The sequence below is a fragment of the Elephantulus edwardii genome, unplaced genomic scaffold (assembly GCF_000299155.1).
Source record: "Elephantulus edwardii isolate Elephantulus edwardi_28Jun2011 unplaced genomic scaffold, EleEdw1.0 scaffold00128, whole genome shotgun sequence".
Taxonomy (NCBI): domain Eukaryota; kingdom Metazoa; phylum Chordata; class Mammalia; order Macroscelidea; family Macroscelididae; genus Elephantulus; species Elephantulus edwardii.
In genome coordinates, this window is record NW_006399878.1 from 8,270,198 (window position 1) to 8,289,737 (window position 19,540).

The 19,540-nt window shown below is 37.1% G+C and overlaps 2 protein-coding genes across 2 annotated transcripts in view; both read left to right on the forward strand.

Annotated features, from left to right (window-relative positions):
* SGCZ (sarcoglycan, zeta) overlaps nt 1–19,540 on the forward strand; it is a 755,475-nt gene that overhangs the window by 677,960 nt on the left and 57,975 nt on the right. The window lies entirely within an intron of this gene.
* LOC102862048 (protein LSM14 homolog A-like) overlaps nt 8,854–19,540 on the forward strand; it is a 15,278-nt gene continuing 4,591 nt past the window's right edge. Inside the window, exon 1 of the mRNA XM_006893563.1 lies at nt 8,854–8,886. Coding sequence (XP_006893625.1) covers nt 8,854–8,886 — 33 coding nt within the window. The remainder of the gene's footprint in view (nt 8,887–19,540) is intronic.

Below are 19,540 nucleotides of genomic sequence, written 5' to 3' on the forward strand. Positions count from 1 at the left end.
TTTTGATTTTCTGATTCCAGCTCTTGACACATTTTCTTATAATATTTTGCTTTGTCTTCCTGAGCTGCCCTTTAAAATCTTCTGTTCAGCTCCTTAGCTTCTTGATTTTTTTCCTTTGCTTTGGTGTCTCAGTATTTTAGTACAACATTCAGTCCCTCTGACATCCATCTTGGTCTTTTTTTCTTCCTCTATCTTTGGAATAACCTTTTTGCATTCTTCCTGGTTGATGTTCTTGATGTCCTTCCACAGCTCTTCTGGTCTTTGCTCATTAGTGTTTAAGTCCTCACACCTGTTCTCCAGAGATGGTTTTTAAATTCAGATGGGATACACTCAAGGTCAAATTTTGGTTCTTGTGGATTTGACTTAACCTTCATTAGCTTTATTTAGAACTTGCATATTAGTAATTGTTGATCTATTAGACAACCAGCACCTGGCCTGGTTTTCTCAATTGATCTGGAGATTTTCCAGCGATTCTTTACACAGATGTATTCCTGTGCATATCATCAGTTGAAATCCATGAATATAGTCTGTATTTGTGTTTCTTATAAAAGGTAGTTGCAATGAATAAATCATTATACGTAATTGCTGTTTTTATGTGTGATTAAGGTGGAATTGACTCTTAGCTCATCCTTCAGCTGGATTTTAGATGCAAGTTATCCTTGAAAGGTGATTGCCCATCTTTTCCCCACAGAGCAGGTGGTAGATTTGAACAGTCTGCCTTTAGGTTGACAGTACAACTCTTACCCCCTTGGCCATCACAACTTCTACTAAGTAAACACAAAGGCTGAAATTCCAAAGTCTGTATGTTGGACAATTATAGATTTGTATTTTAAAACAATTTCAAGTCACATGTAATTTTAAGAAATGATACAGAGAACCACTGTGTAATCCACTAGTCCACTGACACAAAATTGGTGCTTAAAGTGAGAGCTTCAATAACGTGCTGAAGAAAATCAAAGATGACGGCTTTCAATATGAATTATACTTCAACATCAAGAAAACAAAAATCCTCACAGCTAGACCAACAGTTAGCATAAACAGAGAAAAGACTGAAGTAGTGAAGGGTTTAATTTTACTTAGATCCACAATCAACACCCATGGAAGCAGCAGCCATGAAATAAAAAAAAAAAAAAAAAAGTTTTACATTAGTGAAGTCTAAAATTGAAAAGATGTCAGTTTAAAGACTAAGATGTCTCTGGTACAAGCCATGGTATTTTCAGTTACTTCGCATGTGTGTGAATGGACAAAAAATAAGAAAAAATGAAAAAATCTCTGAATATGCCTTTAAACTGTGGTGCTGGCAAAAGTATTGACTACACCATAGACTGTCAAAAGGTCAAATAAATCTGTGTTGAAACAAGTCCAACCATGGTGCTCCTAAGAGGAAAGAAGGTGAGACAACATCTCACATAATAAGCATGTTATTTCAGGATCAGCCCCTAGAAGAGGACACCATACTTTGAAAATTAAGTGGCAGCAAAAAAGAACACACTCAGGGAAGCAGATTGGCCACAATAATGGACTTGGATACATTATAGACTGTAAGGATGATGAAGGATTAGACAAGGTTTTGATCAGTTATATACAGATTTGCTATTTACTTTCTATAGGGAGCTCTGGTGGCTTAGTGGTAAGGAATTATACTGCCAACCCAAAAGTACGATGTTCGAAGTCACCAATTACTCATGGGAGACAGCTGGACAATCTCTTCCTGCGATTGACACCTCTGAAAATCCACTGGAGGGAGAGCTATGAGTCAGGTCCCACTCAGTAGAACTGAATAAACCTATTGGAATATTTCTTCTAAGTTTTCTCCCAATTCTTGCCCCAAAGGACCACTCTGATTATATTTCCTTCAAGTTAATTTGTTTATTAATATTCTCTGGCACATTCAATAATCTTTATCAAAACCACAATACAAATACATCTACCTCCTATCATCCTTATTCATTGTACAGCTTTTAGATGTATAGGAAGTCATGGTTTACCTTAATCTTTAAGTTGGTAACCTTACTTTTTAGAACTTTAGAGAGGTCCTTGACAACAGATTTTCATAATATGTCACATTCTCTGATTTCTTGGCTGACTGCTTGTACCAAGGGCTTTCATTTTGAATACACATGAATCTACAGCCCTTAGTTCTGCTAAGATAAGTTATAGATTAGTTACTAAAAGGTAAAAATCGACAATGTCCCAAATGTTTGGTCTGTTGTACCACTCAGTGTTTTCTGGTATTACCTGATGCTGCTCTGTTCAATTCCCTCACTCCTCTATGCCCCTTGGGTTCTATGGTTTCCTCATAGAAGCTCAAAACTATCAGAGAAATGACTCACAGGGCTGTGGATGATGCATGCTGATGTTGCAGAGACTGATGAGAGATGGGCCAGAACCCTGTAGACTAGCAGCTATGTCCCAGTAAAGCGAGAGTCCCAAAAGAGTGCTAACATACTTATATAGGCTTATAGTAAGGTGGGGCTTTATCCCACCCTAATTCTATCTCCTTAGTACAATAAATGCTCTATCACAAAATAACAAGCTAATTAATGGCTAGAGAAGCCATTTTGAACAATGAACCCTTGATACCATATCATGTAACATGTAATTCATTGATAATTTCATTGTTTTCTCCATATTTTTTGATGTTGTCTACTGGTCTAGTGGTAAGGATTTTTTTTTCCTTCTTGATATTGAGATATAACCCATATGGAAAGCTTTGGTCTTTGATTTTCTACATTAAGTGCTTCAAATCTTCATTACTTTTTGCAAACAAAGTTGTGACATCTTCATAGTACAAGTTGTTAAGGAGCCTTCCTTTAGTCCTGATAATTATTTTGGTTCTTTTCATTTCCTGTTTTGTAATTACCTTTTGCCTTCTTCATTGATGATATCCTTGATGTCACCCCACAATTCATCTTTTCTTCTGTAATTAGTGTTCAATGTCTCAAATCTATTCTTAAGATGGTTTTTCAAATACAGGTGGAATACATTCAGCCTTATTTTGGTTCTAACAGACTTGTCTTAATTTTCTTCAATTTCATTTTGATCTTTCATATAACCAGTGGATTGTCTGTTCCACCAGCAGCGACTAGCCTGGTTTTCACTATTGATATTGAGCTTCTCCAATGTTTCCACAGATAAAGTCCAATGTCTCCACAAATATAGTGGATCTAATTCCTATATAGTCCATAAGAGGAAGTCCAAGTGTGTAGTTGTTACTTATGTTTTTGTAAAGAACTCATTCAGTCTACAAACTTCTATCATTTGATCTCCATCCTCATTTCTATAATCAAGGCCATGTGGTGTTTTCTTTTTAACTATCAATCCTTCTTTGTTCCCAACTTGTTGCATTGTAGTTGCCAAATAATATTAATGCATCTTGATTGTGTAATCAACCAGTTTCACACTGCATGAGCTGATTGTTATAATGAGGTGCCACTGAATATGACTCATAGTGACCCTTTAAATAGTTGGCATGAATCCTGTGCTATCCTGTACCATCCTCTTCATCTCTGACATGCTAGACCCCATTGCTGAAGTCACCACAGAAATCCTCAGTGTCTTCATCTTTTTCTTTCACTGTTGCTGCATATATTATAATGTCAGAGAAGATAAGGATGGAATAGGATAGGACAAGGTGTAAGTCTGTTGTTGATAGGATAACTAAGTTGTGCTTGACTCAACAGCATTTAACAACAACAGTCTATATAAACTTACTAATGCCTTATTGTAGTTGTGTGCCATCAAGTAAGAATTGACCCATAGTTGACCCTTCAACAGGTTTTCCTTCTGTAAATTGCACAGGAGGTGATTGCCCATCCCATAACAACCACCTTTGGGATTGCAGCACAGCTTTTTAGCATGAGGCCACCAGAGCTTCTATTAATGCCTAGGATGTTGGTCTTTATGTATTGTTTTATTTTTTAATTTAATTTAATTATTTTTTTATGTGTGTACCATCAGATCGAATCTGACTGGTACAGGAGGAGATTGCCCCTCCTTCTTCAGCAGAGCATCTGGTGGATTTGAACCACGTACCTCTGGGATTGCAGTGTAGCTTCCTGCCACTAGGCCACCAGAACTCCCTACATTTTATTTTTAATAAATTCCAACTTTCCTACATTCATACTTTGTACATTTCAAATTCCAAATATTTCTGTTTAAAGTTATTCCATCTCATTTTGAGTCTTTTCACATCAACAAATGAAGATCCTTCATTGCATGAAAACTTATCTTCACATGTCCTTATGGTAGACTCACCTGGACTGATAAGCAACTCTTCATAATAGATGAAGAGTAGATTGATATTATCAACTATTTCATCCCTGTGGGATCCATAATGAACACCTTTGCTATCAGCAGTCAGGATATCAGTAATGTATTGGACAAGTCTACTGTCAAAGGCTTGGAAAGGAGGATGGTGAGCAAAAGAGAGGAAGATTCTCAATGAGATGGATGGACACAGTAGCTGGACTGCAAAAATGGGCTCTAATGTGTCAGAGATGATGAGGATAGTATATGATAAAACAGGGTAATTTACTGTTTATAAGGTCACTATGAATTTCACTTGACTTGATGGCACTTAACAAGAAGTACTTTGAAGAGGCTTCTTTTCCCCGGTCCCATTTTAAATGCTTTCCAAACTGAGAGGCTTATCTTCTGGCATGATATCAACAATGTTCTTCTGTTATCTGTAGAGATTTTGAAGATCTGGTATTTCACAAGTGATTGCTTCTTTATCTTAGTCTCAAAGCTCTGCCAAACCAGTCAGTCCTGGCTGACTCTTGGTATTTGAAAAGCAAGTGGCGTAGCTTCTAGCAACAAAGCAACACACAAGCCACCATAAATGAGTGGTGGGACTTAAAATATACCAAACCTAAATTTGGTCAATGCAAAGTAGATGAATGGTATGATGTAATATGATATATCAGAATAAAGGAAATGTTAAGGTTATCAAATTTAACAAAGGCAAAAATTTTCATGCTGGAGACTATCTTTTACAAAGACAAGAGATTGTAAAGAAAAAGGAAATAAGCATTGTGGTATGAATTCAAAGTGAGAACAAAACAGGATATATTTAGATCAAAAAATAGGTGTTATACAAAAGCACATGTCTCTAATAAGGTTTAAAAAATATTTTCATGAGCTAAAGAAAGTGTCTGTAAGATTTTCTTAACTTTTAATTCAACTGTCAGACATAGTTTGAGTTTATAAGGAGAATAAAGTCAAAGAGTCTATAAAGTTAGAAGTAAGGAATAAAATATTACTTTCCTTTAATTAACACTACTTTATGCTGTTTTCCTATTGTTTTTGTGAGGTAGGAAAATAACATCAATTAGTACACACAAAGTAAAAATTAAAGTTATATCTAATTTTCTTGCCAGTAATAGTGTGAGAAAGAATGGTTGATAACTGCGTATTTATACTGCTTCATGCTTGACACCTTTGATTGCTTAGCATCTGACTACTATTCCCACTGCAATTAAACTATGCCAGGGCATAGGAATCTCTGTGCCATTTCCATGTAAAAAAAGATATTGGAATCTTTATCAGCTCTTGACTACAGTTTCTACTATCTCTAAGGAGGCTTGCTACCTTTTTAAAGTTCACAGTACAACCTAATTCCAAATAGAATCATCATGAAGAAAATATTCAGGATCAAAATTATCTTGGTAGGGAAGAAAAAGTAGACATAAAATACAAACAAGCAAACAGACAAACAAAAAAAAAAAACAAACCCCAAAACAAACCACCAATATCTACAATCAAGGAAAAAGAACCAAGCTTTTTATCATTTATCATTATCATTTTTATCATTGATTAAGTCATGGACCTTCATAAGTATAATCTATGATCTGTTAAGATGTAAAACACTGATTGTTATTCACTATTATATTTTTAAGTTATGTGAAAAGGTATGGAGAAAGATGAATCCCTGACACCTTCTTTTCTTCATTTGAACCAAGTAGTGCTTCCTTGCTCTGTTCTGAGGACTGCTTCTTGATCTAAGTATAGGTTTCCAGGAGCACAATTAAATGTTCTTAGATTCTCATTCTTCTAAAGGTTAGTCACAATTGATTCATGTAGTGTATCACAGTAATCTATGTATATTCTACTGTTACTGTTATTGTTATTATTATGTGCCGTCGAGTTGCTTGCGACTCATAGAGACCCTACGTACAAGAGCCCTTAAACCCTGCTCTATCCTGTGCCAAGCTAATTGTCTCTGACACACTTACTCCCACTAGCCCAATCACTGAACTGATCCATCTCATCAAGGGTCTTCCTCTCTTAAGCTGTCCTTCCACTCTCCCAAACATGATGTCCCTCTTCAAGGACTCCTCCTTGCAACATGTCCAAATTATGCCAGACAAAGCTTCAGAATTCTTGATTCCCAAGAGCATCCCGGATTCACCCTATCCAGGACGAACCCATTTGTTTTCCTGGCAGTTCATGATATATTCAACACTCTTCTCCAACACCACAGCTCAAAGGCATCAATTCTCTATCATCCCTAGTCACTGTCCAGCTCTCCAATGCATAGCACGCAATTGCAAAGACTATCTTCAGTACTTTGGAGAGGTCCCTGATGGCTGACTTTCCCAATGCAATTCGTCTCTTGATTTCCTGGCTGCTGGTACCAATTAAAACTGTTAACTATATCAATCTCTTCACCATCCAGTGGCTAGAATTTTTTTTCCTTGATGTTGAGCTTCAATCCAAACTGAAGACTACAGTCCTTGACCTTCTACAGTAAGAGCTTCAGGTCCTACTCAGGAAGCAGGATTGTGTCATCTGCAGAATGCAGTTTGTTGGTGAATCTTCCACCAATCCTTATGCCATATTCCTCCTGTACAGCCCAGCATCCCCTTTCCAAATTTTGTACTATGCAGTGTCTCCTTGCTCTGTTCTGATGACTGCCTTTTGCTCCAAGTATAGGTTTCACGTAAGCACAATCAAATGTTCTGGGATTTGTATTCTTCTCAAAGTCAGCCGTAGCTTGTGATCCACACAGTCAACAGCTTTGCATAGTCAGTGAAGCACAGATAAACATTCCTCTGCTATTCTCTGCTCTCTGCCAAGATCCATCTAACAGCTATAATATCCCTGTACCACGCCCTCTTCTAAACCCAGGCTGCACATCTGACAGTTCTCTGCTGACATGTTGCTCCAGTCATTTTTTGATAATTTTCAGCAGAATCATGCTTGCATGTGATATTAATGATATTGTTCAATAATTTCCACATTCTGTCAGGTCACCTTTCTTTGGAATGGAAACAAATCTTGATCTCTTCATGTCAGTTGATATTCTAATACTGATCTGAATTATAACCTCTTGATATCCTATTATGATTCTGTGTAGTCTGTCAGCTTTTGCAAAGAAGTTTGGAATCAGTGAAGTAGTAAGATTGTTTTGGGGGTGTTGAGTAGGGCGAAGTGCAGAAGTGTGGGGGACATGTTTGACCTAATGAGAATTGGTTTTGTGTTGTTGATAGGGCAGTTCCCCTTTATGGAGTTGATGGAGGCCAAATATGGCTCCCTGAACATGGTCAGGAATATGGTGTCAGGAATGAGATTCTTTGTAATGGCTCCAGTCTCATGGCAGCATAGGATTTTGTAAGAGGGAGAAGTTATGGGATTGTAAAGTACAGTTAAAATGACTATTTATGCTGCCACTAAAATAGAAAGGAAAGGTAAATTCCTTTTGTCCTTAGGTAAAGGATAGAGCCCAGAGGCCATATGCATGTGAATGAAATAAGTTAAGGGAGGAGAATAAAGTTGAACTAGGAACTCTTTAAAAGTTTATGTGTTAAGAGTTTTGTTGATTTAGTGTTATAAATATTGCTGTTTCTGTTTCTTCCATATAGTAATATTAAGATATATTGTAAAAATGATTCTGCTTCTTATTGCTTTAAGTTTATTAGATAATGTTGTTTCTTTTATGTATTAATGTAAAGATATATTATAAAAATGATTAAAGGGACCTCTCACGAGACTGGCACATTGGGGGACATTGGCTTTGCTCTGCTGCAAGACATCAAGGCGGAGGTGGGATCACTGACCCAGGAATGCCTTCCAGCCACCACTTCCCCTGCATCTGTTAAAGACTGTGGCTGAGTCCAGGCACACTCACACACTGACCAGAATAGGAGCACTGCCTGCCAGGTTGAAGTGCTGCAGTTTTGGAGAGCAATCCCACCCAGAGCACTAGACCACTGCCACTGCCACATGGAGATCCCACTGACCCACTGCCTAGAGACTGCCCAGCTGCTTCCCATGCTTTCCAGTACTAGGAGCACCAATATCACAGGTACTTTGGGTGAAATATAACTGTCTAGCCACATCACATGGGACCTCTTAAGCTCAAACAGAAGGGGCTGGGCCAGGTTGAGCCTGGGTGAGACGCCATTTCTGGAAGGGGACAGGCTGCCTCTTTTGTCATTCAGGTACTTTTGGGGAAATACTGCTGTCATGCTCTCAACCCTGTGGCCTGCTGGCTAAGAAGGAAGCACAAATAAATAGGTGCTTTGCAAAACATTGCCATATTCTGGGTCATTATATAGTTATAACAACTTAAAATCTACTAAGAAAAGACTCACATAATGTCACGAAAGCAGCAATCTGCCTCAGTCATCATAACCCTTCTCCTAAAACTGCAGACACAATGAATACTCTGGACAGAGAAAACAAAAAGAAATATGTTGATATGGAGTTATTTGAACAGCTACAGAAGAAGATGTAAATGATGGGTGAACCAATGGAAGCCATTAAGAGAGCAAATATCTTAGAGACAACATTACAGAAGAAATATATTGATGAGGAGCATCTTGAACAGCTATGGGGGAAATGCAAAAGATGGAAGAAAGAATTGATATTAGAGAGAAAGAGGTACTAGAACTTAGAAAAAAACAAAACAACATTACAAAAGAGAGAGGGAATAGCCAACAAAGTATTGAAAATAACATAAAAGCATGAAAATGCAATACAGAATATTAAGCCAAAAAGACACAAGTATGCAACATGCTGGTAGGACAGAAAAGTAGAATGGAAGTGATGGAACAGAGAATCAGAGGGCTGGAAGACAAGAGCCTCACAGGAAATATACTAGAAGAAAATTCAGAAATGAGACTGAAAGAAAATGAAGAAAACATTAGAATCATATGGTATGACACCAAAAAGAACAACATACATATGATTAGAATTCCAGAACATGGGCATTCACAGTGAAGTCACTGAAAAAATTGTGGACGAAGTACAAGAAGAAAACATTCCAGGTATTTTGAAGAATGGGGAAATCCACATTCAAAAAGCACAGTGAATATCAAATAGGCTAGACCCAAAAAGAAAAACATCAAGACATATCATACTAAAATTCTCTAAATTAAAAGACAAGGATAGAATACTAAAATAGCACCTGAGAAACAAAGAGTCACCTTCAGAGGGGAAACAATTAGATTAAGTTCTGATTTCTCAGCAGAAACCATCAGGAGAGAAGATAATGGGATGGCATATACAGAAAGTTAAAAAACAAACAAACAAACAAAAAAAACCAACCTAAAAACAAAAACAATTGCCAGCCAAGGATTCTAGATGCAGCAAATCTCTCCATCAAATATGAAGGAGAAATTAGATCCTTTGCAGAATAAGAGGAGAAAACAAGATAAAAACTGCAAGAAATTTTAAGTGAATTCCTTCACATGGAGATGCCAAAGGAAAGTGTATGTACTACAGTAACAACAACAACAACAACAAAATAAGAAGCATGGCAAAAGGGCAAAAGGAAATCCTGGCCTGACAATAAATACACTTACTATGAATGGACTAAATGCACCAAGTAGGAGAAAAAGAGTAGCAGAATGGATAAAAAATCAAAGTCCATTACAACGTTGACTACAAGAGACGCATCTAAAAAAGAAGAGAAAGACAGACTCAAAATCAAAGGCTGGAGAAGAATATACAAAGTAAATGAGAACTACAAAAATGCAGAAGTAGCTATGCTAATTTCTGGTAAAATAGACTTCAGAATGAAAATCACCATAAAAAATAAGGAAGGACATTAGGTACTGATTAAAGGCACAATAATTAAAAAGTGATATTCTTGGTCAGTATTTATACACCAAATGATAGACATGCCAAATACATAAAACAACAGTTAACAGAATTGAAGGAAGAAATAGCAACACAATAGACACCACTATCACCAAAAGATAGGTCAATGCAAAAGGAACTCAGCAAAGATGCAGAAAATCTAAACTATACAATCAGCCAACTTGACCTTGTGGATGTAGTCAGGGTACCTCACACAACTAAAACTCAATTCACTGTCTTCTCAAGTGCACATGGTGTATTCTCCAGAATTGATCATATATTATGGCACAAAGTAAGCCTTAACAAATTAAAAGAAAAAAAAAACATTGAAATTATACAAAGTATCTTCTCAGACTACAATGCAATAAAACTAGATGTTAACCACTTGAGATTAAAGCTTGCAAAACCACCCATGTGGAAATTAAATAACTCTCTGTTAGACCACAATTGGATATAAAAGAAATACAAGTGAAATAACAATATTCCTTGAGACAAATGGAAATACAATGTAACTAAAACTCTGGGATGCAGCTAAGGGAGTCCTCAAGAGGGAGCTCATAATAATTGGCATACAAATTTTAAAAAAAAGAAAGAAAAATAACAATGATCTAAATCAACAGTTTTGTCAAGTAGAAAAAGAACAGCAATCTAATCCTACAGCCTCTAGAAGAAGAAAAAAATTATAAGGACAAGAGCTGAAATAAAAAAGAGATAGAAAGCAAAAAAACCCAAAACCATCAAAAAATCAGGATCTGTTTTTTCACTGGCAAATTTAACAAAAGAAAAGACACAGATCGTTCGATTAAGAAATAACAGAGGTGACATCACAACATAACCAGATGGAATTAAATCAATACTATCAGAATACTATGAAAAGCTATACTCAGATAAATTTAAAAATCTAGAGGAAATGGACCAATTCCTTGAAACTTGTGCCCTACGCAGATTGACACAAACAGCCACCGAAAACTTGAGCAGACCCATAACAAAAGAAGAAATTGAACAGGTCATGAAAAGACTTACCCATAAAAAAGTCCTGGACCAGATACTTGGCAGCTGAATTCTACCAAACATTCAGAGAGTATCTATCACAAATTCTACCTAAATTATTTTTTAAAATTAAAAAAGAAGGAATATTCCCAGAGACATTCTATAAAGCAAGCATAACCCTAATACCAAATCAGACAAAGGTATTACTAAGAAAGAAAACTATAGACAAATATCCCTCACGAATATAGATGCAAAAATCCTTTACAAAATCCTAGCCAATATACTCCAAAAGCACATAAAAAAATAATAATTCATCATGACCAAATGGAATTCATAAAAGGTATGCAAGGTTGATTCAACATAAGAAAAATAATTAAAATAGTTCACCATATTAACAAAGCAATAACAAGAACCATATGATCTTAGCAATTGATGCAGAAAAGAAATTTGACAAAATCCAACACCCCTTCCTGATAAAGACATTCATCAAAATTGGAATAGAAGATAATTTTCTCATTATAGTGAAAAGTATATAAGCAAAACTAAGAGCCAATATCATTCTCAATGGAGAAAGACTAAAAGCAACTTCCTTGTGAAGAGGGACCAGACAAGGATGCCCAAAGTCACCACTTCCATTCAATGTTGTACTGGAAGTCTTTGCTAGGGCAATAGGACAAAAGAAGGAAATAACAGGCATCCAGACAGGCAACGAGATGGTTAAACTATCACTACATGCAGATGATATGATAATATACACATAAAGTCTCAAGGACTCAACAACAAAAAAAACTATTAGAGGTAGTAGAACAATTTAGTAGAGTGGCAGATTATGATATCAATATCCAAAAATCAGTGGGATTCCTCTATAGTAACAAAGAGAACTCAGAAAGCTATACCATATACAATAGCTAACCACAAATCGAGATAATGGAGAGTGAACCTAAATAATGAAACAAAATGCGTGTACAGAGAAAACTACAAAACATTTCTGTGAGACACAATAAAAGATGTAAAGAAATGGGGAAATGTGCCCTGTTCATGGATAGGAAGACTCAATATTGTGAAAATTACAATCCTGCCAAAAGCAGTCTTCCTCCAATCCTGATACACATTACTTCTCATAAAGTCCAGATTCTCAAATTATCTTTTCTGCATCAGTTAATTGACTAAAATAGTATGGAGACAAGATACATCCCTGGCACACTCTTTTCCTGATTTTGAACCAGGAAATGCTTTCCTCCTCTGTTCTGAGGACTGTTTCCCGATCTAAATATAAGTTTTGCATAAGCACAATTAAGTGTTCTGAGCTTCCCATTTTTCTCAAAGTTAGCCAAAATTAGTTGTGATCCATACAATCAAATGCCTTTGCATAGTCAATGAAACACAGATAGATGTTCCTCTGGAACATTTTGCTTCCTGCCAAATTCTATCTGGCATTGGCAATAATGTCTCTAATGTTACACCCTTTTCTAAATTTGGCTTGTATTTCTGATAGTTCTCCATCAAGGTACTCTTGCAGTCATTTCTGGATAATCTTCAGCAGGATTTTGCTAGTGTCTGTTACTAGTGATATTGTTCTTTAATTTCCACAATCTATTGGGTCACCTTTTTTGGAATTGGAATAAATATGTATCTCTTCCAGCCAGTTGACCAGGTAGCTGCTCTACATATTCCTTGGCACAACTTTGTGAACACATGCAGGGCAGCATCTGTTTGTTGAAATATGTCAATTGATATTTAATCAACTCCTGGGGCTTTATTTTTTTTCGAAGTCCTTAAGAGCCTGCTGAACTTCCTCCTTCATCACCATTGCTGCATTACCTTATGTTGTTTCTTGAAATACTTCTGTGTCAGCCACTTCTTTTTGGTAAAATACTTTGTATACTCCTTCCATCTTCTTTTAATGCTTCCTAAATCATTCCATATTCTGCCTATAGCATCCTTAAGCATTGAACTCATAGCTTGTATTTGTACATTTCCTTTAGCTTAAGAAATGCCAAGCAAGTTTGGTCCTTTTGACCTTCTGACCCCAACTCCTTGCACATTACATTAATAATACTTTGCCTTGTGGAATTTCTTGAGGAATGTGACATCAGGATTGGAAAAAGACTCATCAACAACCTACATTATGCAGATAAAACAACTCTGCTTGCTGAAACTGAAGAAGACTTAAAGCACTTGCTGCAGAAGATCAAAGGCTATAGTCTTCAATATATAGTGTAGCTCAACATTAAAAAGATAAAGATTCTTACCACAGGGCCAGTAGCAGCATCATGATAGAGGGAGAAGAGGTTGTTAACAGTCACAGCTTGCTCGGCTCCACAATCAATACTCTTAACACAAGCAGTGAAGATATCGAAAGACCAAAAGCATTGGGAAAATTTGCTGTTAGGTACCTCTTCAGGGTGCCAAAAAGCAATGATGTCAGTCTAGACACTAAGGTGCACCTCATCCAGGCCTTGGTTTTTGCAATTACTTGTTAAGTTTCAGAGAGCTGGACAGTGACTGAAGATGAAAGAAGAAGAGTTGATTCCTTCAAATTGTGGTGCTGGAGAAGAGTTTTGAACATACCTTGGACTGCCAAGAAAACAAATAGGTCTGTCTTGGAGAGAAGGAAACTAAGTTTCTCCTTGGAAGCTAGGATTTTGAAGCTCCTTCACATACTTTGGACACGTGGCCAGAAGAGACCAGTCCTTGGAGAAGGACATCATGCTTGAAAGGGTGGAGGAATGGAACAGGAGAGAAAGACCCTGGATAAAATGAATTGATACAGTAATCTTGGTTTGCTGTGATGCTGGACATTGTGCCATTGGGGGTCAAATGTCGTAACGGCTGCCCGTGGTGGACAGTGTTTGATGGAGCTCCCAGTTTAAGACAGATTTGGAAGCAGGAGTGGCATCCACTTCCTAAACTGCATGCCTCCGAAAACTCTATGAACTTGAAGAAACAATGATAATTATAGTAGGCTTCAGGTCTTTTGTTCATAGGGTCCCTATGAGTCATCCTCAACTCTATGGCAATAAACAACAACAACAAACATGAAGATCCAAGGTGGTTGAAGATGGGAGCAAAACACTGAGGATGAGTGGGACCAGGGGTTAGTCATAGGGTCTCACAATTTGAGGAGTCTGTGAATCAAATGGGAAAGATCTGGAGTGAAAAACAATGTATATAAGCTTTGTAAATAAAACAGTAAGGAAAAAAATCTTAAAGAAAAATGATTTGTAGACTTAGAATTTAGAATTCCCACCTTCAGTTGTTATCAACTAGATATATTAAAAATGCAAAATTTGTCCTGGTAAAATGCTTGAAAATAGTAGAATTTGGTAGCTATCATTTGGCTTAGTGGGGGTTTGGGAGGGTGGGGAGGTTGATTAAGCATCACTTACTACTCTGAGGAGATTTGTATTTAAATAGTAATATAAACCCTCCTTGGAATTATTTTCCCCATTATTTAGAGAATACTTCATTGGTTTCTGTAATCTAATCCAAGTACAAAAGACCTTACATATTTTTATGTTTTACCCTGTACAAATTAAAAAAAAAGTTTAACATTTCTAGACTGGTATGGCTAATTTTTAATATGGTTATTTCTAATATGGTTAATTTCTGTACAATACCAACTCAAGATGATACAACTGGGATAATTTTTCCAAAGATGATAGCACAGCTAGTTTCCAAAATTCGAATGTATATATGCTGTTATTATGTTCCATAGAGTCAGAACTGACCCATAGCTGACCCTCTGGAACGTTTTGAGAGGTAGTTAATCTTAAAGGAGGAAATTGCATATATATGCCAGCTTTTCCAGGTCTGGAATCATTGGAAAAAAATAACAGAGACATCCAATCCAGCACACTTCATTAAAAAAAAAAAATAGCAAAGTTCTATTACTATGGTAATAGTACCTGGAACCATTGTTTTTATTAAAAGTTGGGTGAGGTTTTTAAAAAAATTTTGTACTGGTTTATTTACAAAGTTTGTGTACATTGTTTTTCAATCCATTTTTTTTTTAGCTTCTCCATTAACTGGAATACAATATCATCATTTAGAAATCAGCTGTGATGTAGCACTCTCACTCTTACACATCATAAAGCACGTACAAGATATTTCACATTTACAGAGGTATGATACAATATGGTCCTACATCTATAATACTAGAGGATACAATTAAGAAGGCATTATTTGAGACTTGATTCTACTTTTCCAGCAGAGGGCCCAAAAGAAGGTGTGATACAGCTTTGGTACAAAAATGAATCTTTTTTTGTATAGGATTTCCTTTCATTAGTGACACAGTTATAAGAATCTGCTAAAAAACTGTTCAAAAAGAAAAATACCACCCAATATGAAAACAGTAACAAACAAAAAATCCCAACATTGTATCTATACAAAGACTACCAAGTGGAGACAATAATACACTCACCCTATCTATTATTTTAACAAGTCTGTTATTCTTGAATGGTGAGAGCTTCTCAGAAGAAAGGAGATGGTCACATGGCACTTCAAAGCTCTGGGCCACAACCAAAACACACAATATTTCAAACACAAGCAGTAGCTAAACATTGCTCATTTGGAGATGTTTAAGGATTCTGACACCAATCCTTAATCACCTACTTGCTCATCCAAGAAGAAAGGGAGGTCACTTACTGTCCTTTAATTGTGTTCAACTCAATCATCATATTACCAAAGCAAGGTTGTTGTTTTTATGTGCCATCGAATCGCTGTGACTCATAGCGACCCTCTATGTACAACAGCCCTAAACCCTGCTTTATCCCTTGCCAATCCTATTGTCTTTGACACTCCTATCCCCATTAGCTCAGTGACAGAATCAATCTATCTCAGCGGATCTTCCTCTCCTGCACTGTCCCTCCACCCTCCCAATCATGATGTCCCTCTCCAAGGACTGATCCTGCTTTGCAACATGTACAAAGTATGTCAGATGGATTGGCTGGTCCGAGTGCAGTGGAGGCCACAACTAATTGATCACAGCCAGTTACAAAGTATATCAGATGGAACTTCAGAATCCTTGCCTCCAAGGAGCAGCCTGGCTTTACCCTCTCCAGGACAAATTTGCTTGTTCTCCCAGCAGTCCATGGTATATTCAATAATCTTCTCCAGTGCCAAAACACAAAGGCATCAATTCATCTTCTGTCTTCCCTAGTTATTGTCCAGCTTTCTGATGCATAGCAAGTAACTGCAAAGACCATGGCCTATATCAGGTGCACTTCAGTCTCCAGATAGACATTGTTGCTCCTTAGTACCTTGGAGAGGTCTCTGATAGCCGACATTCCCAATATAATTCATCTTTTAACTTCCTGGCTGCTGGTATTGTTGATTGTAGAGCCAAGCAAACTGAAACTGTCAACAATCTCAATCTCTTCATCATCCATCTTGATGCTGCCAATAGGCCCAGGGGTAAGACTCTTTGTTTTTTAGATGTTGAGCTTCAACCCATATTGAAGGATGCAGTCCTTGATCCACTGCAGCAAGCACTTCAGGTTCTCCTCAGTTTCAGCAAGCAAGGTTGTGTCTTCTGCATAATGCAGATTGTTGATGAATCTACTTCCAATCCTGATGCCACACTTCTTCTCATAGAGCCCAACCTCTCGGATAATCTGTTCTGCATATGGATTAAAAGATATGGAGCTAGGACACATCATTGATGCACACCTTTCCCAATATTGAATCATGCAGTGTTTCCTTGCTTTGTTCTGACTGCCTCTTGGTCCAAGCATAAGTTTTGCATAAGCACAATCAAGTGTTCTGGGATTCCAATTCTTCTCAGAGTCAGTCACAGTTTATTGTGATCCACACAGTCAAATGCTTTTGAATAGTTAATGAAACACAGGTAGACATTCCTCTGATACTCTCTGCTTTTAGCTAAGATCCATTTGATATTAGCTCTAATATCCTTCGTGCCAAGGCCCCTTCTAAATCTAGCCTACACTTGAGGCAGTTCTCTGTTGATGTGCTGTTCCAGTCATTTTTGGATAATCTTCAGCAGAATTTTGCTTGCATGTGATATCAATGTTACTGTTCAATAGTTTCCACACTCTGTCAGATCACCTTTCCTGGAATGGGAACAAAAAACCCCCAGAATTTTTGGCACAAATTGCTGAGCACATCCAGGGCAGCATCTGTTTGTTGGAATGTCAATTGGAATGTCACCAACTCCTGGGTGCTCTTTTTGGCCATTTTTTTCTTTTTTGCCAATTCTTTCAGAGCAGCTTTAACTTCTTCCTTCACCTTCCCACAGGCTCCTGCTCGTATGCTTTTTCATGAAGTTTTTTTGTGTACACCAATTCCTTTTGGTACAATGACTCTATGTACCCTTTCCATCTTCTTTTAGTGCTTCCTGGGTTATTTAACATTCTGTCCAAAGCATTCTTAAGTATTGCACCTCGAGGCTTGAATTTATTATTCAGCTTAATAAATGCTGAGTGAATTCATTTTTTTTAATTTTCTAACTCCAGCTTTTTGCACATTTCATTATAATACTTATCTTTGTCTTCTCAAGCAACCTTTTGAAATCTGTTCAGCTCCTTAACTTCCTATTTCCTTCCCTTTGCTTTGGCTTCTCAATGTTCTGGTGCAATATTCAGAGTCTCTTCTAACAGTCTTCTTGGTCTTTCTTTCTTCTTATGTCTTTGTAATGACCTTTTGCATTTTTCGTGGATAATATTCTTGCTATCCTCCCACAGCTCATCTGGTCTTCATTTACTAGTGTTCAAGGCTTGAAACCTGTTCCTGAGAACATTTTTAAATTTAGGTGGGATAGACTCAAGGTCAAATTATGGTTCCTGTGGATTTGATTTAAATTCCTTCAGCTTTAGTTTGGACTTGCTTATGAGTAGTTAGAGGTCGGTTCCACAATCAGCACGTGGCCTAGTTTTCACACTGATACTGAGCTTCTTTGATACTTTTTTTTCCATAGAGGTAATCAATCTGATTCCTTTGCATACAATCAGGCACAATCCATGTGTGTAGTATGCATTTATGTTTCCTATAAAAGGTATTTGCAATTAATAAATTGAAGAGTATTCTATCCCCAACCTCATTTCTGTCACCAAGACTGTGTTTTCCCACTGCTAATCCTTCTTCCCTATTCCCAACGTTTGTATTCCAGTCACTTCTTATTATCAATTCATCTTGGTTGAATGTTCGATTGACTTCTCACTGCAAAAGTTGGTAGAAATCATCTATTTCTTCCTCTTTGGCTTTGGTTGTTGGTGTAGATATTTAAATAATAGTGGTATTCGCTGGGTTTCTTTGTATGCGTATGACTATTATCCTGTCACCCACAATGTTATATTTCAAGATAAATCTAGAAATGACCCTTTTAACCAAGAAAGCGACCTCATTTTTCTTCACCTTTTCATTTCCATTGTAGTAGATCATATGATTGCTTCAAAATGACCTGTGTCAATCCATCTCTTTTCACCAATACCTGTTGTTGTGGTTGTTATGTGCCGTCGAGTCGCTTGCTACTCATAGCGACCCTATGTACAACAGCCCTAAACTCCGCTCTGTCCTGTGCCAATCGCACCGTCTCTGACACTCCCATCCCAATTATCCCAGTCCATACTTGAAAACTCAACCTCCTTTGCCTTTTCTGTTTTCTAAATGTGTTTTGTTGTACATAGGGTTTTCAGAGGCCTGCTATTTCAGAAGTGGATGGCCAATCCTTCTACCTAGTCTGTGTTAATGTTCCGATTTAGAGAAGTATCAAACAGACCAGCAAGGTAAAGGTATATCCCTTACTGTGGAGTTAACTTTAGTGTCAGTGTTGTCCCTGCCTTTCTCACACACGTCTTTACCCACTTATTTCCCTGCTCCACCATCCACCAATACCTAGTATATCAGTATTTATGAATTGTATATTTAAATGAATGATTTTCTTAATAAATTATAATCTAAATATAATAATAGTGTTTATATTTATAAGCAAATATAAGCCTTTAAATTGTCTTTTTCTGTTAAGTTGGGTTTGACTTCAGTATCAAAATTATGTTTGGTATATTATAAGATCCACACAGTCAAACACCTTTGCATAATCAATGAAATACAGATATGCATACTTCTGGTATTCTCTGCTTTCAGCCAAGATCCATCTAACATCAGCAACAATATCCCTAGTACCATGACCCCTTCTAAACCCAGCCTAGACTTCTGACAATTCTCTGCTGATGTGCTGTTCTAATCGTTTTTGGATAATCTTCAGTAGAACCTTGCTTGCATGTGAAATCATTGACACTGTTCTGTAGTTTCCACAAGCAGTTGGGTCAACTTTCTTTGAAATGGGAACAAATATAGATCTCTTCCAGTCAGTTGGCCAAGTGGTTGTTCTCCAGATTTCTTGGCACAATTTGGTGAGCACATCCAGGGCAACATCTGTTATCTGAAATACTTCAGTTGGTATACCATCTATTCCTGGGGCTTTATTTTTTGCTATTTCCTTCAAAGC